General features: G+C 39.9%; 2 protein-coding genes across 2 annotated transcripts in view; one reads left to right on the forward strand and one right to left on the reverse strand.

The window, feature by feature from the left end:
- nt5dc1 (5'-nucleotidase domain containing 1) overlaps positions 1–24,958 on the forward strand; it is a 64,844-nt gene that overhangs the window by 4,113 nt on the left and 35,773 nt on the right. The window lies entirely within an intron of this gene.
- Positions 78–6,411, reverse strand: col10a1b (collagen, type X, alpha 1b). Its single transcript, XM_084952165.1, has 3 exons — positions 6,284–6,411; positions 5,834–5,966; positions 78–2,513 (listed from the first exon to the last, which is right to left on the reverse strand). The coding sequence occupies exons 2-3, from the start codon at positions 5,949–5,951 to the stop codon at positions 661–663; spliced, it is 1,971 nt and encodes a 656-aa protein (XP_084808291.1). The 5' UTR covers positions 5,952–5,966; positions 6,284–6,411; the 3' UTR covers positions 78–660.

A 24,958-nucleotide genomic window follows, 5' to 3' on the forward strand; every position in this document is an offset into this window, starting at 1 on the left:
GTAAGAATTTTATTACAAACCTGCATACATTTTAGATTTCTTATGAGAAGAACACAAATTAACACACATAGGTAATCTTTCGTTTTCAAATAAGAACTTTTATTCCATGTTTGGTCAGTGAGTGGTACATAACTTAACACATCCAAGGAGACATAGTTGTTTAGAAAAAATGGTTTGAATTTTTTTTATCTTACGTTCCTTTCCTGATCACAGTGCTTGTGAGAATGTGCTGATCTCTAATGACATATAGTACACGTTTGCCTTCTTGTATGTCTTTTTGTATGTATATTACAGGAAAATTCTTAAACAACAGACATTAATAAAACAAACACAAGTAAAAGACATGCTGTAAATGTTACAGGCAGTTGTAGAGCACCACTTAAAGTATCATGTATCTTATGTTGTTATGTTTCATGGATTTTAAAATTCCAAAGGCACACACAAAGTAAACTGGGGGAAGTGATCATTTTTAATCTGCAATAAATTTCTGAACAACTTCTTAGCAAATTGAAGACATTTAATGAGGCGGTTAAACCTTTAAAACTTGTAACCACATTTTTCTTTAATCTGCAATCCAAATTCTGAACTTTGTAAAGTGATATTTTTCTCTGAGTATTTAAATGTTTTATAAGGTTTTGAGGTTTATTTGGATTTGTGAAATCACGTTGAGGCAATCAAGAACCCAGAGAAACCGCAGTGAACATTATCGGCAGCAAATATGCCATTACTCTCCTCATCAGGGACCTGAATATAGACTCTGTCACCTGTATACAGCTGGAGAACAGCACTGCCTGCCATCTCATCCAGGAAGCCCTTGTTGTACTCATCATAGGTGAAAAGAACTGGCTCCTCGTTTCTGTAGAGGGCCACCAAAGCATTGGCACCATTGACATGAAAGTGATAGCTGAAATAGTAGAGACCTGGGACCTGGCAGGTAAACACGCCACTGTGAGGGTCATAATGGTTCTCTCCATTGTACAGAATCTGGTTAAACTGAATAGGGGTTCCCGCTGGGGGGTAGGCTGTGGTTAGCACAGCACTAAAAGCGGACATAGGAGCCTTAATCATCTGAGGCATCACAACCTCATGAGATTTGATTGGCATGCTCTTCTCATGGTGGTAGACCATTTCTCCTGGTGGACCAGGTGGTCCAGGAGGACCAGCAGGACCTGGGAGACCATCATGACCTCTGGAACCAGGAATTCCAGGAGGACCATGGGGACCAGGAATTCCCTTAGCTGTCAAGCCAGCTGGGCCAGGTGGACCTGGAAGACCTGGATGACCCTTGAGTCCAGCGGGACCTGAAGGACCAGGAGGTCCAACGGGTCCCATTGGTCCAGGCAGTCCAGACTCACCGCTTTTACCTGGTGCTCCTGGGGCGCCAGTGTGTCCCTTTGGCCCTTGGGCACCATTAATACCTGGGAGTCCTGAGGCACCTTGATGGCCTTGTGAACCCTTTGGACCTTGAGCACCATTATGACCTGGGATTCCCGATGGACCTACTGCTCCAGGGGTACCTGGTTTTCCAGTGAAACCTTGAGCTCCCTGTTCTCCTTTGGTTCCTCTTGGGCCCGGTGCACCTACCATGCCAATGTCACCTTTGGGCCCAACCGGGCCTGCCTCACCCTGAAATCCTCTTGCACCCTGTGGGCCAGCTGGACCCATGGGACCAGTAGCACCTGGCTGACCGGTAAATCCAGTTGGGCCTGGCTCTCCTTTTTGACCAGTAGTTCCTGGACTACCGGGGGCTCCTCTGCTACCTGGAATTCCAGGTTCACCTGTTTTGCCAACACCTGGCATGCCAGGTGAGCCTGGCTGACCAGCAGGACCCTGTGGACCTTTTGCTCCCATTGGTCCAGGCATACCTGGGGTGCCATTCTGACCGGGTTTTCCTGGTGCTCCTGTGCCTGGTTGCCCAGTATGACCCTTTGGCCCTTGCACACCCATTGGTCCAGGTGAACCATCTCTTCCAGGCTCGCCAGGCTTGCCAGGTTCTCCAGGATAACCGGTGGCACCAGGTTTACCAATTCCAGGTTTTCCAGGCATTCCAGATGGGCCCATTGGCCCAACAGGCCCTGCTGGTCCTTGAACGCCAGGAACTCCAATGCCTCTCTCTCCTTTGGGTCCATGAAGACCAGGAATTCCAGGATGTCCCTTTAAACCAGGCTCTCCTCTTGGACCCATTGCTCCAGAGATCCCAGCTGGTCCAGGTTTTCCAACAGCAGAAAGTCCAGCAGGTCCAGGAGATCCAGGGGTACCAGGTGCACCTCTGTGACCCATTGGTCCAGTTGCGCCAGGCTGACCTCTTTCTCCAGGCTTTCCAGGGGCACCTGGTTTTCCAGGGCTACCTGAGACACCAGGTTTACCTGCTTGAGTGAAACCAGGTGGTCCAGGTGGTCCAGGTGGGCCATGTGGTCCAGTGTGTCCCACACCACTCTTTCCAGGAGGTCCAGGAGGTCCCATTGGTCCTGGCTCACCTGGAGGACCTTGAGGGCCTGGCTGGCCTTCAACAGCTAGGGATTACAAAAAACCCACAAAAAATGTAATTAATCAGTTGATAGAATGTATATGTCAAAATGTTATTATGCCTCTGTTTTTTCTGGTTTTAGCTTTTGGTCAGCTCTATCTATCTATCTATTGATGAACTGAAATTGAATTTATATGTTGAGATAGTGGCTTCATAATAGAGCATCTTGTGTCCATTTATTGTACAGCCTTTTATGACCCTTGAATAACCCTGACTTCTGATTTCTGCTCCATAAGATCACAATCTGACTTGAAACACTGATCCCTGTAAATTGTGGAGTGGGTTTTTCACAGCATGATCTTCACAGCACAGTAATCTGTGGTGTTGCTCCCACACAGTTTATGCTTGCTGGTATAAGACCCAGTTGTACCCTCTCCTATGAACAGCAGCTGTATATGTCCACCCAATACTGCACCCATCCTTTTCCTGTACTGCCCATGCTAGTAAATGTGTAGTTAGTGGCGTCAAATCAACATCATCTTAATGCATTTCGTGCCATATAAAGTACGATACAAGTACAAGTAATGGCTACAGTGGGATGAATATGTGTGATAAACTGGTGTATAATGCCAGTTTGTAGTGTTAGTTTGTGTTCACTAAATTTACAGCTATAATATAGGTGTAGTTAAGCATAGTTCCTTTTCTCCAACAATACAAACTATTTATAGCTTTACTCCAATTTAACAGTAGATAGGGAGCATCATGGACAAAGTTGGCAGTTTGTTCTTCAAACCTAAGGTAACACATATAACTTCCAGACAGTCTAGTTGTGTCGTCTCTTGACCTCTTAACATCAAACAGGTTGCTAGCAAACTGGTTTGGATTAGGATTAGGTTCACATATACCATGTATCAGGAGTTTTTGAAATATGCAAATAGAAATCGTTAAAAAATGGGGGGTTAACTGCAGGATCAAAATGCATGTAAGAGACTTGATTTGAAAGGCAACATTTTTTAGTTTCTGAAAATATGCCCGTTTGGTGAAAATCAACCCTAACCTCAAGTCTTTTGCCGACGACATGGCTGAGATTAAGAGATTACATTTGTTGTTCATGCATTGGAATTTTTACTGATGACTTAAACTTACATGTATTATTTTTCAGTTTGGTAGTATCTTAAAGTTAATTTAATACTTTTAGTGAAAGTAAAGTAAAGAACACAGTTTCCAGAGCTGTCTACCTTTAAGTATCTTTATAAATAATATAATTATCATTTTCATTTCTACTGTAAAAATGAAACACTGAGCACTCTGAGCTTTAATATTAACAAGACAAATCATTTATATAAATGCTGTAGCTTTTCATCATAACTCTGGATGCATCCTTGTCAAATGAAGACCTGTCAGAGAAACAAATCAAATGGTGCTGGCCTCTCTTTTGAGATGGTGTTTTGAGAAAAAAAAGTTCTCTGAGAGGGCTATCATTTTCCTGTCACATAAAGGCTGTGCTTGAAACCTCACAGGAGATGTTTGTGCCAGAAGTGGGAATTTTTGGCAGCCAAGAAAACCACAAAATGAAGGTGATGATACTGGCCTCGGTAGCTAACCCCTGATCTGAACTGCGTGTTGCCTGTAAACACTGTGCATGGTTAGGCTCACATTCCATGTAGTGTCATTATCCACGCTCAGTTTGGCTGCTTCAGTAAATACCCCCTCGGTCTGACTCTTGATTCTGTCTTTTATATTAGAAAGACTGTTTCCATTCTTTCAGCTGAGTGAAGGTCCATTAAATTTGCTGTGGTTTGTTTGGGAGATTTACTGTTTGAACTTATGAGAGCATTTCTCCGCAGCCTGTATAGGTTTTTTTTCCCTTGTAATTGTATGGTGTGATTTTAATACCACAAGGCAGTTTGCGAGGGCGTGCCTGCAACGTGGTCGCAGCATCTGTTTTGGAGATTTGTCAAATTTGAGCTTGCATTGTTGACTTTGAAATCTAGATTTACGTAAAGGCACACAAGTCAAACCACATCAGAGCAAAGCAGCAGAAATAAGTCCTTCTCAAAGTTTGACTCTTTGTTTTTTTGGGGTATAAAATTTAGTTTTAGGCATCATCTTGGTTGCTGTGTCATAACTACTGCTTTGTTTTTTATGACACATGCAGTATACGCAGCTTTCCTCTTTAAACTTAATTTATCCAGAGCACAAGTGCTTGCTTACAGCCTTACCCCACCTTTCAGTTATATACAGCGGTACACAGCAGTTTACTTGGCCTGCTTGATAGCACTTAATTAAGGAGGGTGGCACTTTCCATATGTATATGAGTCAGGAGTTTGCCAGGATATGTGACATTCGTAGCGATGATAATGATGATGAGGATAATGACGTGTAGCTTGTTGAAAGATTGTCTTCAACCTATGTAAAAGGCTGCTGTGTTTGCAGGGTTCATGCAGGTTATCAGATCAGTGGTGACAGCTCAAACGGCAATTTTTGTCGTGAGATGGTGACTTGAAAACCTTGCTTTGAGTTTCCTTTTTAAACCTCTTAATGTCCACCAGGTTGCTGGCAACCAGTTTATCGTAAGGGACGGAGTTAGGCTTAGGTTCACATCTCCTCCCTTTATATGGAATTCAGGCTAGCATACCCAAACTGGAATCTTGTAACAGTATGAGGCAAAAATGTCTGTAAAAGGCAAAATCTTCAAGTTTTTAAAGCTATGCTTATTTAGTATGTGGCTAGAACCCTACATGGTTTGCAAGCAACCCAGTGAATATTATAAGTTTTATTAAAAATTACTACTATTTTATTTTGGTCAAGTTTTTAAACCTTTATACCTTTTGTAACTTAATGTCCACCAGGTCAGTGCTGACCTTTGTAGAGTTTGGTGAACTGTACGCTTAAAATAAATGTATGCCCAATGCAGGATCTTGTAGTTTCTGAAAGTATGTGGCTAAAATGAAACCCGACCATGACCATGACCCTGGTCTTCAGTGACCTGGTGGGCATTAAAGATGGTAGTATTGGAATGATATGGCTTAATTCATCTTATTCATCATTTGTACTGTTTCCCTCATTTTTCCAGCAATAGAGCAGGTTACAAAATATGACAAGTGTCATCTATTCCTTTTTAGCACTTTCATTTGGTTTTAACTGCTCAACAAAAATGTGATGGATTATGAAATTGATGGAGTCTAAAAGAGGTCTGCGTTCCAGCCTGCAGTGATTTGAACACTGGGCTTGTCTGGAGTTAACATACTAAAAGAAATAGATGCACTTTTTGCATGTTTTTTTAAGGCATGTTTTCTATTCTGGCTCCTCCTCGATTTGTTATTGGGATTTTTATGAAAATAAAACACACACAATAAAACTCACCATGACTCTTGACAGGGTAGGGAGTCTTGCTCACTTTTGGGACATGATAATACCTCTCAGGCGTTGCCTCAGCTAATGCTAGGAGGACGAGGAGGAGGCTTGTTACCCTCAGGTCCATCTTGTGACGCTAAACCTGCAAAGACAAAAAAGAAAATCACTTTTATGAGAAAAAGCATCTTCACATACAATCAGTGCAAGTGGAGGAGATGGCCAAAAATTAAACTGGCTTGTCCTTTTTTAAAAAAAAATCACACATCTATTGATTCACTGCTAGAGGAAATCTATTTTGTTGGATCCGCACTCTCAGGTGCAATCTCTCTCCTGGTGTAAACCCAGCTGCAGCACATGGCTCATTACAGTCAGCACTCTGACCCACCTCTCAGTCAGAGCCAGGCTCCAGCTGGGAATCCCCTGATACATTCCCCTGAAATCAGGCAAAAGCCACCTTACCGGGAAGGTTTAGGCCTCTGGAGAAACAGTGGGGAACTTGGGAGGCTGCTGTCCCGGCGTGGTGCTCGTATATCCTTAGTTGTGGAGTCTCTCTTGACTGAGCGGCTGCTGCTGCTTCCCAGGGCACTGGGCTCAAGGTATTTATACTGGTCTTTAGCAGCGTGGAGGATCTGCCTGCTGGAAGTTCCTCCCTTATTCTGATGTCATCTTTAATGATGGTGCCATGTCACTTGTCACTCTAGGGTGATGTTCTCTCTCTCTCTCTCTCTCTCTCCTCACTCCTTCTGGTTCTCTCTGTCTGTGCGGAGCTGCAGCAGTCAGGGGATTCCTAGCAGACTTCCTATGGGTGACAAGTCCCAGTGAGGGTGATCTGTGAACATAACACCTTTAACAGCTCTTTTGACTGGCACTCTTGTGACAGATGTCTGCGTTAGTGTCCTTGTTTAGCATTTTTAATTGCACAAACATAGGTGTTTTCTTAAAGTCTAAAAACATCAAGTTATTGACTAAGTGGGTTGTGACGGGATGTTTTTTCTGGAAAAGTAAAGACTGCAAGTCTGACAATATTTTCCTCCAGTCGGAAGGCTCTGTACTGGTCAGGCTGTGGTGTGCTATACGGACCAGACAGCTATTTTCAGTCACATTGGGTTAAATGTGAATTTGCACCCATCTTTTAATGGGTGCTGGAAACTTTCCCTTTCTCATGTGTAATTTTCAGCAGACTGTGTGTATTCTTCTAAACACATTTCCAAGCTCAGCAGTCTGACCTTTCATTTGTGTTCAGGTTTATATTTCTCAGAGTAAAAACATGTCATGATGCTGGCATGTTTATGTCTGTATATTGTCTGTGTAATTTTTGCAAACCAGCCTGTGGTTTTTGAGGCTGAGATCCACAGTGCAGCTTTGAAACACCAGGAGGCAGAAGTGAGGTTTTTTTTCTAAGATGCTCACCTGCTTCGTCCTGTGAGAAGCCTCCTGTTTGCGCTTCAGGCTCAGGGAGCTGGGTGCTGCTCTACCAGTGCAGCTGGAGGATAGCTGGAGTGAAGTTATTGTTAGTGTCATTTACTAATCATTTAAGATCAATGTTTAGACAAAAATAATAAAAACATATAAAAAGCTTCTTTCAAAATAAATGATCACTTTGCTGTCTGCAACACATTTTTAAAAAGTTGTGAAAGGGGCAGCAATAATAGGCTAGGACAGTTATCTAATGCAACAAGCAAAATAAACAGTAATTAAGTAAATAAAAAAAGAGCATCCCAGAGAAACTGAATCCCTCAGAAGTAAAGATGAGAGTGAAACGCTTTTTGGGCAAATAGTTTCATAGAGAAGTAGATTTTAAGAGAATTCTGGGATTTCAGCATTTATAATACATAATAGAAAACAATCCCTTTATGCAACAGATAGGGCTGAAAAACAATACTGCATGATGGTGATGATTATATAAGTCTTTATTGTCAACATGTTTGAAGAAAACGTGGTCAAGGCCCTTTTTCCTTCCTGTACTGTACCTTGAAAAACGCATTTTTGTTGCGCTTTTTAAAGTGGGGGATGTTTATACATTGCTTCAGTTAGGGTTAGAGTAGGTTGTAGGAAGTTGTGATCTTTGGGTCTTTAGACAGCACTACATCATTCTGGAAATCACAACACGGGCACAGGACCACTCCAGAAACCACTGAACAATGAATTAGAGCCAAGTTTATTTAAGATGGATTGACAAGAAGTGGTGTGTGCTAATAATCAAACCCGCTTATTATCAGCACCAAGTTAAAATAGCAGGACAATGCCAAACTCCCCTGCCTGCAGTCTAGACCCGCTACCCTCTGAAAGTGTTATGAAATGGAAGCTTGAATAAGAAAACATGCGCCATTCAAGACTGTAGCAGTTGTAGCAATTGGACTCCTCACTTCCACAATGCTTATGCTACAGTCATAGTAGGCAAAACAGTGACCAGAGGTTGTGGTGCAAACAAAATTATTGCAACCATGTGCAGTGAACTTGTGATTTCAATGCTTTTGGTTCCTTCAACAATGGGGACCAGATTGGTGTTCACTTGTAGTCAGCAAGTCAGCAAGTTTCATGCATCTAAATGGTGATAGAAGTCAGAGTCAGTCCGCTGTCTGTTAAATTGCCAATGATTGGGTCAAGAAACTCAAAAATTCCTGCTCCAGTAACATGGTTGTTGTAGAATGGCAATTTAACTAAAAGATGACCAAGAGCTTAGAAAACACTGTTTTTTTTTCTAACTAACTTCTTTTTTTCTCTCATCTGTACTTTGGTGTGACCAGGCAAGTAAAGGTGTAGTGAAATGGAGCATTTGGTATTAAATTCTTAAGGAAGGAGGAAGGTTTAACATTCCTTACAAAAAGTCCAACCAGACAGAATTGATGCTGCATCCACTGGACGAACTTCTCAGGTGGAAGGAGTTATCATTTTCCTACTCCTGTCCCATTAAATGTACTAAAGACCATCACTGTAATACTTTAATGTTACAGTGTTACAGGCGTTTCCATTCATGACCCATGCATGTGGACTGCTTGTTTTTCGTAATTGTCCTATGATCCTCACTGACATGCAGATCATTTACTTTCAGTCACATTTATCTCTCTGTTTCATGTTCTTTTGTTACTTAACTGTGAAGAATCATCTGCGACTGTGCTCCTGGAATTTGTTTGAAAAAGTACAGAACTTTCAAACAATACTTGTTAGATGACTGAGTGGACCATCTATCTTTTATCACACTTACAGCTGTGGCCAGCAGGTTCTCATTATGACGTCAGTTGGCTAGAACAAGCTTTGGTTTGGCTACAAGTTAATAGCTTGAAGCCAAGCAAGCAGTGGTAATTTATATAGGAGTCGCCATACTGAGATTGGGGAAGGGCATTTAAAACAAAAATACTATTTGATGTTCACAGAGAACTATTAGGGCATCCTTGCAGGACTAATTCCATCTTTAACTGTAGGAGATGCTCTAATGGGTGTCACCACTGGTTTTCAAGACCGTGGCCATGGTTACCTCTGGCTCCACCCTTCCTGGTAAGATTGAGTCTCATTAGGCTCCACTTGCAGCCCATGTGATATTTATACATTCAGTGAGTAGTTTTTTTAAAATTGGTTTTTCTGTTTCTCTTTCTGCCTCACATGACATTTTTTACACATGTCAAGTAGAATAAATGCAAAATTCAGTAAGCAAAAAAAAAAAAGAAATCAATGAAATTAACAAAATCAAATGAATGAAATAAGAATAAATAATTGTATTATCAATAAACATCATGAATTGTATCTAAAAGTGGTTGTGAAGTAATCCTGATGATAGCCTGACATGGTTGAGGTTGACAACCAGTACAACTCTGACTCATGACTTATCCAAGTAATGCTTTCTGCAGCTTAAACCGTGTTAACTTCCTGATCTTCATCAGCTTACATCTGCTGTACATAAGAATCGTGAATGGCCTGGGACTGTGTAATATATCTGTGGTTTTAGAAAAGCCTTTCCTCCGCTTTCACCGTATCATTTACGCTGCCAGCCACAGATGAGCATTCAGCGAGCCATGGGCATCTTCGGTAAACTCTTCGAATGAAATGACAGAGTAGCGTGGGAGGTGGAGTTGACATTTAACAAGTTTCTAAGCTGCAGATACGCCATTGCATCTCACCATGAAAGTGGCAGTGACCGCAGTGAGGCATGGCTCCTTTTTTATTTCAATTGGATTACTTTTTTCCATTTTGGTGTGTCAGAATTAATGCCTCCCTATCTAAATCTGGCCGCTGTGAGGTTTATTGTAAACGGCTACTTAGATTCACAGCCTGTATTTGGGCGAGTTTGTGCTGTGTATGGCAAAAGGCAGTCATAAAGCAAAAACATGTAATTAGGAGGGGAGATGAGCTCGATAAGAATTCGTCTTCAGTGTTTTCAGACACCTTGTGATGGCAGGCTGGGTTGCACTTGTGGGAAGGGTCTGCTGTAAACGTTGTTTTGCCCCTCCAAACATTAACACGCTGCCGCTTCATTCCAGACGTGACTTAATTCTTCTTCAATGGCTTTAATTAACTCTAACAGAGTTTGTCCCCCACTATACTCAGCCTCTGTTTTCCACATTAACTTGAAACATGTTTATGATTAAGTCACATTTGTGTTTTCTGTGATTCTGAAAAAATGTACCCTGCACCTCAGCTGGCAGAGGAACGCTCACACCTTTTGTTGTCCTTTTTCCAGTTGAATGTATTTTCCCCCTGATTTGAAGTTTATAGACATGTTTTTAGCCCAGGAATAAACAGTATATTGGACAGTATCAAACCGGCAAATTAAATCCAAATCCAATTCAAATTTCTGTGCGTTTAGGCTGAAGGGTCGTAGCTCACTGCATAAATTGGATGTGTTGTTAAATGACTCCTGAATTGTAATTTGTATCTTTGGACAGAAAGTCCAGTGTGGTGTGTCTCGGTGTGTCTGTAACTGTTGGATGTAAAAAAAAGAAAAAAAGGACAGTCAGTGGTATTTGCATAAACTAGTAACGCACACATAAATGCACTCGGCAAAACTACACAAAATAAGTAAATGTACATGGGATACAACGTTAAGAACAAAAACAACCAAAATGTATGAATTTTGGTGCCAACAAAATCTGATATCTCAGTGTCATTGTCTCTGGCCAATAGGCAGGGGTAAAAATATTTGATTTTTTTAGTAACTGCGTCCAGGTAATTTAAAATACCCTTAATGCCATAATGGCTCAGTCACACTAGAGTGAAAGTAGGGTCGCAACCTCTTTGTGATTGGGAAAAATCTGGTTGCCCTTATTTATGTTTGATTACCTAGAAATTAAACATGAGGCACTATCAACCTCTGGGCGACTGCTTCATATCACCAGGTGATTACACAGGTCACCTGCTGGAGGGCATCCTGTTTACAACCAGCAGCAATCCAGCTCAGACTGACTGGAGAAGGTTTTCAGTTAATTGCTGTCAACATGTTGCCATCCATCTGAGTCAGGCTGTGCCGATCCCAGTATGTGATTTTGAAATTTGGCTTTTCTATAGTTAATGGTAATTTTTTTAAAAGAACCATAAACGCTTTAACAAAAAATCCAACAGATTCTACTGACTTTTAAAATGTCACTGAGAGCTATACTTAAACTTTTATTTTAAAGTGTAAAAATTAAAGTTAGCATTGGTCTCATGTAGGGCTGGGCCATATCATACCGTTCACGGTAATACCGGTACAATGTTAGGCAATGATAAGAAAATGAAATATCGCGATAGAATATGGGTAAAACGCGCATGCGCAGTGCCTTTGTTTTCAAACGCACATGGCGGAAAAAGCATGGCGGTGACGGAGAATGAGAAGGGCGAAAGCAGATTGTTGAATGAAACGGATGAACCAGAATTGGTTTGTAAAAATGGTGCAACTTCAGTGGTGTGGAACTGGTTTGGCTTTCGTCCGTCAGATACACACCAAAGCACATTTTTTGGTAGACCATGCAAGTTTTGGTTAAACTGTCAGCAAGGAATTTGCATTTGCACTGTAAAATTTTTATATAGCTTTAATGCACATAAAAAACAGCTGCTTGTTTAAGTGAAAATACATTGATGGGGTTCTTCTTTTTGCACTAGTAAAGTTGTGGAGTTGTAAAGTATTTTGTCTCGCGTCAATTATATCGTCAGTTATATCGTTATCGCAAATTTTCAAATATATATCGTGATAAATATTTTTGGCCATATTGCCCTGCCCTAGTCTCAGGTGTTAAAACAGTCTAATATTAATGTTTATTGGGTTTTTTTAATCCCCTCCAATCTGGGAACCTATCACCTGCTGACTGGATGCTGTTGTTATTGATGCATGCAAACTGTGACATCATCACACAGCCAGCCTTGACCCACTGCAGTCAGAAGAAGTCAAAAAAGAAAACAAAGCGTTACTGAGGTTTTTCCAGAGCTTCCTACAAGCATTTCATACGTCTTCTGGGGGCAACAAGACAAGACTTACAGGACTTACATCATTTCCTTAGGGATTATTAAAGTAATATGATTCTGAAGATTTTCTGTGCCAGAAAATTTTATGAATGAAATGAAAAGACCATCAAAAACCATCACTTAAATCATATGAAATGACAGTTTCAAGATTGCATTCGATTGCAAATGTCTTTAATCTTTTGCTCTTAGTAAAACTCAGACTGCAAGAGGACTACAACCAGGATCCAGAAAACTCCCTGATCCTGTGTGCACATACGCAGGGATTTTTAGAGATGACCCCAAACCTGGTTTAAATTTATGCAGTGGACTTTTTTCTTGGCTGCCATCCACACCCATGTGATGTTAGTAAGTTAGTCAGGCTAGCTCTTTGTTAATCTGTTGACCCCAAACCAATGTTTGGGCTCCATTTGTAGCCAAATACTCATAGAGGCATGGACTCTGTAAGACCTCTGAAAGTGTCCTCTGGTGTCTGGTGTCAAGAAGTTATCTTTAGATCATTTTAAAATTAGACTCACACCAGCAGTCTCTTCCTAATTTCCTTTCCTTTCAGCAAATACCACAAAATAATACACAGCTACCGACTAGGTGCACCCCAGCCACATGAGAACATCTAAAAAGAAATGTCACTGATATTTATATCAGCGTTTTAGTAGCCTCCTCATCTAAGACCCAAGTCATTCTCTTGTCATTTGTGATATATAATGCAGATTTTCTCATCTTCCTATCTTTTCCTTTACACATTGTTTGTTTGGTTTTGTTTTTTGTTTTTTTTTCCGGTTTCTGCACTGTCTTGTCTCCATATTGTCCCGAGCCCTGCAGCCTGACAGAAAGAGGAAAATAATTGCAGGTTGATGTGCCTAAGGAAACAAGGAAGAGTGGAAAGCAAGAGCTAAAGATAGAGTGTTTGAGATGGGAAGTGACGGTGGCTAAGATTTAACGTTTTAATAAACCAAATAGGCCACTAAGAGGCACTTAGAGCTTTATGATTGGAAAGACTAAAGCTGGACCTCCTGGCTGAGTCTTGGCTGCAATTACAGGGATCCAAAGACAAAAATCATGGTTGCAGGCTTGACCAACCTGAGGCTAACTGTAATTCAGAATAGCAACTAAAGCCCTCACTGCATCCTTCTGGATTTTCTTTGCCTTTTTTTTTCAGCCTGACAAAATCTTGCCCGAGTCATTATGAAATTATGGAGAGGTTGGTCTCATGAGAAAGAAAAATTAAAGTCAGAAACACAGAAGTCCATGGTTACCAAATCAGATTTTGCTCTCATTTTAGGATTTATTTCAGGAGCAGGTAATGGGTTACTTTAAATCTAATTATCTTAATCAAGGCTGAGTGAGTGCTTTAATGACCAGCCCTTTTTATTTGTACCAAAGCCTTACCTCTAACTCCAGCTCATAATAAGCAGGTTTTCATGCTGCTGTTGCAATCTGCCTATCCCTGCGACTGAAGAAGAACCTTAATACTTTACTCACTTGCACGTCTTGGTCTTTGATACATTATATTATGTTTTGTCTTGTGTAGGTTGGAAACTAAAATCAACAAAAACAGTAGTCCCAAAAAAAATCCTGTGTACTGAATGTGACTACATGAATTTTATGAATAAACTAAACTATGAATGTAAACCTAGTGAAACCCATATTCACATATACACACTGGCGTGGATCAGACCACACCCATCTTTGAACTCAGTGTATTGTATTTTGCAGGCTGTGACACCCTGTGTAACAGGACCAAACTAAATCATCTAAATCATAAAGCTCATTGTCATTGCTCAGTTTGAAAGTGAAAGAATAATATATGAGATCAAACATGAGGAGCTTCCCACTGTGGTGACCCGTTGTGGCAAAGTAGCAGCCAAAAGTAGCTTTAATGTGTACAGCCAGGGTGAAAGTACACTCTGAAATTGTCTAAATTCTAAGATTCCATGCATCAGAACATAAAAAACAATCTATTAGGCAAATACAACCTCAGATGAACTATGCAACATGACAATACACAGTGTCAGTCTTTATTTAACAGAAGCCAAGAGCAAAGGCAATGTGTAAGAAACTAACTAACCCTTACTGCTTCAATAAGAATTAATAGTTATTATTTTGGAGTTAAATAAGTTAGGTTCTACAGCAGATCATTTCAAAGCTCCACGGCACATTTGTCTTTGTATTTGTGTTGGTTGCCAAATCACTTCTATCATGGTTTTGGGGTTTTACAGTGAAAGGTGCTGCAAAACAAGAGGCTGTTTGCCCGCTTCAAGTCCTCAGTCCTTCCATACAGCGTTTACCTTCTTCTTCTCAATTCAATTCAATTCAGTTTTATTTATACAGCACCAAATCACAACAACAGTTGCCTCAAGGCGCTTTATATTGTAAGGTAGACCCTACAATAATACACAAAGAGAAAAACCCAATAATCATATGACCCCCTTTGGCAAGCACTTTGGCGACAGTGGAAAGGAAAAACTCCCTTTTAACAGGAAGAAACCTCCGGCAGAACCAGGCTCAGGGAGCCATGACTGGCCATCTGCCATGACTGGTTGGGGTGAGAGAAGGAAGACAGGATAAAAGACATGCTGTGGCAGAGAGCCAGAGATTAAAAACACGGATGATTTGATGTAGAGAGGTCTATTAACACAAAGTGGTTTCTTCTAAACAGAAAGCTATGCTACTTGGACTCTCTCACTCTTTTTGCCTGGTGCATAAGAGGTAGACAGCACAGCTCTTTCCTGTTTACAGTCATTGTACTGGTTGCCCAGTGTCTCTGGGAAGCACTGCAGACTTGGTCCTGCTGCTAACTCACTGTGGAGATGGTGACAGCGGTGAGAAAAGGTGTTAGAGGCCAAACCCAGTGTCTTAAACAGCTCCTTCACTATTATGCATGTTTTTTTCTTTTTTTGGAAGAAGTGCTAGTGTTTAGCAAACACACAATTACAAAGCACAAGCACAAAAATGGACAGCAATAGCAACTGTCTGCTCCTGCAAACATCCGAGTCAAATGCTGTATTTCACTGAGTCGCTGTGGAAGAGAAAAAATATTGGATTCAGTGTCTTGTTGAAAGGTGGAGTCATTTTAAAGTTTTGTTGTTTACTGGCAAACTCCTTCATAACACGCTCTTCTTGTTGATTACATCTGAGGTGACATTCTTTACAGCCTTTTTCTGGAATTAAATGGCACTCAGAGCTCAAAAATGTTTATGCCACTGAGAGAGCTTTATGATCAGAAGACAGACAGTCATACATACACCAGTCACCAGTGACATGGTCACGATTAGGTTGACATCCACGCCTTGATGTGCAAATCTAGACCACATAGGCTTAGTTCAGCAAGGTTTTAGGTTTGGGAGCAGTTACCTGGCAGCTGCTTCGGGGGAAATTACGTCAAACTTTGAAAGAGTTTTTCTGTGCCGCAGCGCCTGTATCCATGCAAGCAAGTCCTTAGCTATTAGCCATAATAGGGCCTGTGTTTTAAACAGTTATTAAGTCAGTCTGATTGAAAAAGAAATGCACAGTCCTCAGCATTTAATAGAAAAGTACTGGCAGGCATGTTGCGTGTAAATCAAACAGAAACCATGAATTATTTTTGAATAAAAGCCAAGCAAAATAGAATGTTCTGTAAATATAAAAATACAAACCCTTTACCTGCTCTATGCTTTTTTAAATATAACCAGTAAGCTCAGTTCTTGGCATAAAGTATGTGCTTTAAGATGTCTTTATGGTATTTTAAACCATTACCCATGCTTATCAGTGCTGGTGGCCGGTGTCCTAAATATACTGGAATCTGTGTGGATTTCCCTCGCTGGGCTGCTCTCGGCTCAGGTCTGTTGTTGTTTTTATCGGTTTAGGTTTTATTTTAGGTGTTGGGCTGGGAGAACCATTCTTAGCCGGTGGGAAGAATGTGTAAGGAAGTTTAGAAGCTTTTTTCCTCCTCCAATCCAAAGAAACCGAGCGTCCCTCAGCAGAAATGAATAAGGAGCGAGTCACGAATAGCATTTATCTCACGAACAGTAAATATCTTTGGTTTGATTTTCACCACAGATAGTGGAAGTGGGTATAAATTTGAAAACGTAAAAGCCATTATATCCATTAAAGTAGCTTAAATAAGTTTTAACTTGTAGCCCCAGAGAAAATATACAGAATGTAAAATTAGCTGAGTAGGGTTTTTCTTTTATTTATGGTCCATCATCACAGAAAAGGCAACATCTACATTTAATTGTACAGTGTCAGATTTGCATCTTTTTTTATCAGCACTGTGAAATGTAATAATAAATCATAGGTCCATGTTTCTTCTGTAGCTTTTGCTGCAGTCAGCTAAACCATTCACAAAATGAGAAAAACATCAAAGTATGTGTTGTTTACAGGGGTGCTTAAGAAAGAACACAGCGAGGCTGTGGAGGAATGAAACAAAGCTCTTGGACTGCACTCTTTAAACTGTGCTGAGACGTGTAAACACAGTCTGAAGATTGCGGCTCTTACCAAAACGGGGGCTTTGTGTTCCCAAAAGCGACTGCATTTACAGCTTTGTAGCCGTGGGTGTGTTGACACCAACACTGAATGGTGTGATTTACAGAGTGCTGTGAATAGGTCAAGGTCAAAAACTTTTGTGGATATATTTAGGAACAGAACAAATCTTAAACGGGCAAGAATGACGGGATCAGGACTAAAGGAAGGCATTTTTTAGCCAGCGGTGCTAAGACAGAGGCTGCATCTACACTAATCCAGATAAATTTGAAATAGGCATTTTTCTCTAAAAACGCTCCGCACCCACACTATCGTTTCCAAGCGTTTCCAAACAGTTGTTCATCCACACTGAAACAATTGAAAACGCTGCATTCCTGTATTGCGCATGGGTGACACTGTCTGCCGTTTATTTACTTAACGGCTCTTTGAAACATTGCGGCAAAATGTCGAGGAAAAGCACAAAGTTTTTTAAATGGACTAACAATGAGGTGGAGTTGTTGCTGCGAGTAACACAAAAGTACAAAGTTGCAAAAGCAAGTGAGAATTAAAGATTTTGAAGAAAAGCTTTCTGGAGCATGTACAAACTGATATTAATCTTTAATAGGGCTGTCAAAATTGAGAGCAAACAAAACAATTGGTGTATAATGCCCTCCGTAATCTTAGTTTAACTGGTCACATGACTCCAACACATGACTAAAATACGCTATTGTTTTTGAAAAGGCTCCGTGTTCACGGTCCACACTGCGACTGTATCCGCTTTGGAGAGCATTTTCAAAACGCTGTGTTTTCCTTGACCAAAAACGCCGTCTCAGTGTGGACGGAAGGCCAAAACAGAGAGAAAAAGATGTGTTTTCAAACAAAAACGTATTAGTGTGGACATGGCCAAAACTTGCAAGTAGATTATGGTGTCTGACCCAGCACATGAGTCTGTGTCTGTTAACCAGCTCAGGCACTTTTCTTATTCACAGCATTAGGCATTTAGGTGCCTGATACTGAACTGAATACACGAACTGATACAAGAAGAGTTATAACCTGTTGCTGTAGCTACTTTAGCATATTTTCATTTTCTAAAAAATAGCAAAACAAAAGAGGTTTTCAGTTTTGCTTTTAGCTTCCTTTGCTAAACCAGAAACTTTATGTACTGTCACACCTTTTCCCAGCATGTGAGTCTTTGAAACTTGGTTCGGATGATTTGATGGATTATTTGGCTTCTTTCTATTATAGGTTTATAATAGCTGGTCAGTCATGAATGGTTTGCTGCGCTCCCATGCATCAAACAGGGGGCTTTGGACTGTAATGACCACTGGTTAGGTGAACTTGTCCAACCCTCCTTGACCCTATAATTACTTGGACCTTCTTACAACTCTCAGGCCATTGGTTTCGAGTATGTGGACAAAACACATTTAATGTAATTCACAGCAGAAGGAAGAGGCTAACTGCAGCTCTGAGCGATAGGGAGAAGTAGTAAATAGGACTAGTTTTCTTTGACAATATTTTGAAACCGCTGCTTTGGTTTTGCTCGAATTTTATTAGCAATATACACATGTGTAATTCAGCTGCTAGTTTGAAGTCAGCAAGTATCACCCAGGAGAGGTGGAGCAAGTGAAATAAAGTAATGCCTAATTTTCTCAGTAAAATGGTGAAGTGGCATGTGCTCTGGTTTTTATGGTAATCCAGCAAATCCAAAATAAGATTGCTTTAAAGTCTGCAGTTTCATTTCAAACATAGTATTAAGCTGCAAAAATACCAAAATGCTCTCATCAAATTCACCACGTCTCTGACCACTCATTCACCTCAGCATCCACTGCTAAATTCACTACTGAATTTGTTTAGCTCAGAAGAATTGTTTGGAGTATCCTATGTCTGATAGCGTGGCTGCTTTCTGCATCTGAAAGCTCCTAACCAAAATCCCATGGTTTATGGTGTGATTGTAATCCTTCAAAGCAGAATCCTACTACACTTTTGCAACATTTTCCTAAACCCTGGTCTTTTAGACTACAGCTTTTTCTAGAGACAAAACACCATTCAGCTGTCTGCACTCTTATATAATCCTGATAGACTTTTATTGTAATCAGTAACTATATTACTATCTAGCTTGTCACAGTGTTTTTCTATGCATCCATCGCTCAGGGCTGTCATGAAGTGAGTGCGTACATGTGCCACTTGTATGTTGACACAGCAACTGTATCCATGTTTTTACAGCTTTATAAAGATTTAAGTTGGATGATGAAGTCATCCATACCACAAGGCTAAATTAGTTTGCAAAGTAGCAAGTGGATTGAATAGGACATCTTTGTTTGTGTCTTTATTGTGCCAACACCAAACCTTGAAAAAGTTGGAACGAGAAGAAGGAAGGAAGGAACCTGAAAACATGCACACTTACCCATTCTCATCTGCTTACTGTTGCAAACATAGCTGTAATAGTGAGTAAAAAAAGCAGATTTTACAGCTAATGCTTAATGTCAGTTATTGTAAAGGTTGTCTGTGTAACCATTGTAAAGCGAGTAAAGGTTGACTCTTTTTTTCTCTCTCTTTCCCTCTTCTCCGCTCTTTTTCTTCCCCTCTCCTTTTGTTAACCCTCTTCCCAAACTCTCTTTCTTTCTCTTTCCTGGCCTCCGATCCTGTCCTTTCTGATTGTAATAACTCAAAATGAAAAAAAAAAGTAAATGAATAAAATAATAATAAATAAATAAATACTACTACTACTACTACTACCACTACTACTACTACTATGACTACTACTACTAATAATAATAACAATAATGATAATAATAATAATTAATGTCAAATAAAATATGACAATCAAGTGGACCTGTATAGCAAAAGCCGTATAAATCTGTTGGGCATTTTTCTTGGCCTTCAGACAATAACTCTGATTGCTACAGTGCCGGATGGGACATACAAAAAAAACCCATCATAACTTCATTACAGTTTGTGCAAGAAATAGATTTCAAATTTAGAAAGCAGAGAAATGTGCTTTATAGGGATATTCAGTGTATCACAGTAAAGCATTCACAAGGTACTGCTGCAGACAGAAAAATCAGCTCCACCTACACCGCGTTCCAAATTATTATCCAAATGATATTTTCCTCTGATTTTCCTAAGCAGTCGATTCAAATGACAGTCGGTATAATTTTCGATTCATCAACTAATAGATTATAATTCAAATGTTACTGAACAAAACTACCAATGAAAACAGTATCTCTTTCAAAAATAAAAAACTTAAAATGCACTGTTCCAAAATATTACACAAACAGAGTTTCAAAAGTTTTATGGGTTGTGAAGAACTCTAAATTGGGTTTTTGTAGAATTTGCAGCATTAGTAGATCAATTTTACTGAAATCAAAAGTTATTTCAATCAAAAACATCTTAACAGGTCAAGTTACATATTAACATAGGACCCCTTATTTGATAGCAGTTTTACAATTCTCATATCCATGGAACTTGTGAGTTTTTGGAAAGTTTCTGCTTGAATGTCTTTGCAGGATGTCAGAATAGCCTCCCAGAGCTGCTGTTTGGATATGAACTGCCTCCCACCCTCATATTTTTTTTGCTTGAGGATGCTCCAAAGGTTCTCAATAGGATTGATGTCAGGGAAAAATGGGCACCACAGCATGATTTTCTCTTCTTTTATGCCGATAGCAGCCAATGATGCACAGGTATTCCTTGTAGCATGACATGGTGCATTGTCTTGCATGAATATGGTTGTGTTGCAGAAGGCACAGTTCTTCTCTTTCTACCATGGAAGAAAGTGGTCAGTCAGAAACTACACATACTTTGCAGAGGTCATTTTCACACCTTCAGGGACCCTAAAAGGGCCGACCAGCTCTCTCCTGGTGATTCTGGCTCAATCTATGACTCCACCACCTCACTGCAGATGTTGCAGCCTTGTTGGGACATGGTGGCTGTCCACCAACCATCCAGCACTGCATCCATCTGGACCATCCAGGGTTGTATGGCACTCATCAGTGAACAGGACTGTTTGAAAATTAGTCTTCATGTAGTTCTGGGCCCACTGCAGCCGTTTCTGCTTGTGAGCATTGGTTAGGGATGGCCAAATAGAAGGTTTATGCACAACTGCAATTCTCTGGAGGATCCTACACCTTGATGTTCGCAGGGCTCCAGAGGTACCAGCAGCTTCAAATATCTGTTTGCTGCTTTGTAATGGCCTTTTAGCAGCTGCTGTTTGATGTATTTCTCTGGCAGAAACCTTCATCATTGTGCCTTTATCTGCACGAACCCGTGTGTGCTCTGACTCAGCCACAAATCTCTTAACATTATGGTGATCACGCTTACGTTTTCGTGAAATAGCTAAGTTTTTCATTACATGTCCAAGGCATTCAACTATTTCATGCTTTTCAGCAGCAGAGAGATCCTATTTCCTTCCTATATTGCTTGAAAACTATGGTCTGCTTAATAATGTGGAATATCCTTCTTTAGTAGTTTTTACTGTAATTGGGCTCACCTGGCAAACTAATGATCATAGGTGTCCGGCATTGATTTCAGTTATCCAAAGAGCCCTGAGACACAATTCCATCCATGGGTTTAATTGAAAAACAACTTATTTAATCTTTATGACACTTAAACACAATTTACATAATCATTTGGAATGTGGTGTAGATTTTACCATGTGTGCTTCCCATTACTGTAACTCATCAACCATTTTGGATTAGAGAGGAAATTCAAATGGTTCTTCAAAGATGAGAATTATTTTGTATGTTTTATACTCCAAGACATTAATACATTGGGGATTAAATTATTTTATTAAAGTATTTCTTAAATGCTGGAGAGTGTACATTGAAGTTTTTTGATTCAGTTTCAGATTTTGACTACTAAGAGTACCACAGCAGTATGAGACAGAAAGAGTGTGTGATGTGTTGTACTTTAATTATATACCTTACCATGATCACTGTGTTTTTGTTCCCTTAGTCACTTTAGGCACTCTGTGCCTGATTTATTTTCTGCCATTTTTTGTAATGGAGTTCAGCAAGATGAGGTTTTACTTTGCTGTCTCTCTCCAGTGATAGAAAAACACAAGCAGTACATACAGCTAGGCCCATATATATTTGGACATTGACACTGTGCATTTATTGCACAATGCATTTATATAATGGAGATAGACATAATGTGTAGACTCTCAGCTTACATCACTGAAATTGGATGAAGGATTTAGGTGTTTCAGCTCCTTAACATGACCAAAAGTAATTGGACACAATTTAATGGCATTTCATGGGCCGGTATGGGCAATTGCTTTGTATAGCCATTATCAATTAAGCAAGGCCTGGAGTTTTATGTGAGGTGTGGTGTTTGAAGATTTTGCTGTAAACAGACCACATGCAGTCAAAGGAGCTCTCCATGCAGGTGAAAAAAGGCATACTTAAGCTGTGAAAACAAGAAAAAATACATCTCAGAAATTGCTACAGTTTGTTACATTCTCTGAGAAAGAAAGAAAGCACTACTGAACTTATGTTCATGGAAGACAACACTTGTGGATGATCGCAGAATCATTTCCATGGTGAAACGAAACCCCTTAACAGCAGCCAACCAAGTGAACAACACTCTCCAGGAGGTAGGCATATTGATATCCAAGTGTACCATAAAGAGAACTGCATTAAAGTAAAGATTGACACAGGGTTCACTGCAACGTGCAAGCCACTCATAAAACTTGAGAATAGAAAGGCTAGATTGAACTTGCTAAAAAAAAAAGAAGAAGAAGGAAACATCTAAGGATCTAAGAAAGCCAGCAGAGTTGAGGAAAAACATTCTTTGGACAAATGAAACAGGGATCAATACCAGAATGATGGCAACAAAAAAGTATGGAGAAGGCATGGAACAGCTCATGATCCAAAGCATACCACATCATCTGTAAAGGCACTGTGATGGCTTTACAGAATGAATTCTGAGGTGTTCAGAAACACACTGTCTGGTCAAATACAGCTAAATGCAGTCAAACTGATTGGGCGGCATTTCATAATGCAGATGGACAATGACCAAAAGCATACAGCCAAAGCAAGCTAGGAGTTTATTAAAGCAAAAAAGTGGAATATTCTTGAATGACCAAGTCAGTCAGCTGATTGTAACCCAACTGAGAGTGGATTTCAGTTGTTCACTAAACTTCAAACTCAAAGGCCCACAAACAAACAGCAACTGAAAGCTTCTGCAGTAAAGGCCTGGCAGTGCATTAAAAAGGAGGAAACGCAGGATCTGGTGATGTCCGTGAGTTCAAGACTTCTTTGAGTTCAAGGCTGTCATTGGCAGCAAAGGGTTTTCAACCAAGTACTAGAAATTAACATTTTATTTTCGGTTATTTAACTTGTCCAGTTACTTTTTAGACATCAGATCCAGCACTGCACATGATCTGTTGTTTATTGTTTGTTGAACAGTTAAAAATGATGGAGTTACATGTATGTGTGTTTACAGTTTGCTGCTCCCATATGTGTATTCAGGACACGCAATATTTACATTCACCCCTCCCATCTGTGTCTCCAGTGACAGAGCTAGAGAAACACCACAAAATCCACAGCTGACTTCTAAGTCCTGGGTCTCGTCTGTTAGTGTTAGGCTATTTTCATGTTTTAAAATGATCTGTTTGGCACTGGAGTCCCTTTGTCATTGTCTTTTAAACAAATGTATACATATGTTCCACTGCGTGACGTTCCCCACATCAGGGTGGGGATGCACAGTGTTATGTCTGACTTGCCAAATGATGTTGTGGTGGCGCCTTTATTTGATCAGCCCCATGTTTGCTCACAGATAAGCTAAATATGTGTTTTGCGTACAACATAACAGACGAGGCATGTTCTGCGCTGTGTCAAATAAACAGCAGCCTCCTAATGAACTGCTAGTTTAGATTCCATCAGGTTTTCCTTGGAGGATGAATGACGCTGCCATATCTTAAACAAGGATAAAATAATGGTAATTGCTCATGTGGTTGGATGTTAGAGTGTGATCAGTAGATTTCAGTCTTAAGAATTTAAAATAAGCGTATATTCGCTGCTCTGAAAGGAACGATAATTGCACCTTTTTTTGGAATACAGAGAATGAGCTCTGACTTACTTTTAACATCAGTTCCATCTGACATCAGCAAAAGGAGCCTCTTGTTTCTTCTGCTCTGAGAGTCGTAAAAACTTAACTGAGCAGCAGCTTGGAGTGTGATTAAAGCGGCTCCCACCAAAGACTTCATTAACTGTTCTCGTATTGTGAGAAGACAATAGTTGCACTCAGCTCAATATGTCTTTAATAGCCTGCCTTGCTGCTGTTAAGGTTGTGAAAAATGTAATAAATATGAGTTTGGATTGCATTGTATATGTATATAAAAATAGTTTAAATATGTACTGAATAACTAAAATGTGAGGCTCAGCTCTAAGCATTCAGGGTGAAGAACCAATAGCTACCTATAGGCCTACAGGACTGACTTTTGTGAGTATTCTCTACAGTGATTATCATGAACTTTTAAACAATACTGAGAAAAGGAGTAAATTGTCTGCTTTTAATCTTAGTAAATTACACTTGGGGGGCGGCAAAATCAAAGCCTTTTTTTTCAAACACATGTGCAGGTGGTTAAATATGGTTAAAATGAGTCAAATGCAGTAAGTACACGTTTTTCATATAAATATAGTCTATAACTTAATTATTGTCTGTAGCCAATGAGTTTTGATTTTATGTACTGTATAGCCTGTATAATAAATATGTAGCCCAATAAGTACACAACATGGGGTGGTTGCTTTACAAACACAAGTCTAACTTAAGTTTCACACTGTTTTTTGTTAGAAAACAATCACATTGTTACATGCTTAAATTACACAAAATGTCAGAAATCTGCACTGTCATGAACAAAAAACAACTAAATTCAGTTGAGCTGAAAAGAATGATACTAAACAAGGCAAGGGGAAAAAAATAAAATGAAACAATTTGAGGGTAAAATACAAATGTAAACTCAAAAGGAGTCAAAAATGGGCAGTTGTATTTCAGACCTCAGAGGGTTAATTCAACAAATCATGAAAAATTAGATTTAAGATCTGACAACTGCTGTTCACAAACGCTGTCCATCTAATCTGACTGAGCTGCAGCTGTTTTGCAAGAATTTCAGTCACTAGATGTGCAAAGCTGGTAGAGACATACCCTAAAAGAGTGGCAGCTGTAATTGCAGCAAAAGGTGGTTCTACAAAGTATTGACTCGGGGGGCTGAATAATTACGCACAACCCACTTTTCAGTTATTTATTTGTAAAAAATGTTTGGAATCA

The sequence above is a fragment of the Perissodus microlepis genome, chromosome 15 (genome assembly GCF_051167445.1).
Source record: "Perissodus microlepis isolate ML-2025 ecotype Zambia chromosome 15, ASM5116744v1, whole genome shotgun sequence".
NCBI classification, from domain to species: domain Eukaryota; kingdom Metazoa; phylum Chordata; class Actinopteri; order Cichliformes; family Cichlidae; genus Perissodus; species Perissodus microlepis.

Coding starts and splice junctions, on each gene's coding strand:
- col10a1b (XM_084952165.1), bottom strand. CDS start 5,951: ATGGACCTGAGGGTAACAAGCCTCCTCCTCGTCCTCCTAGCATTAGCT. Junction 2,514..5,833: donor CTACCCTGTCAAGAGTCATG/GTGAGTTTTATT, acceptor TGTAATCCCTAG/CTGTTGAAGGCCAGCCAGGC.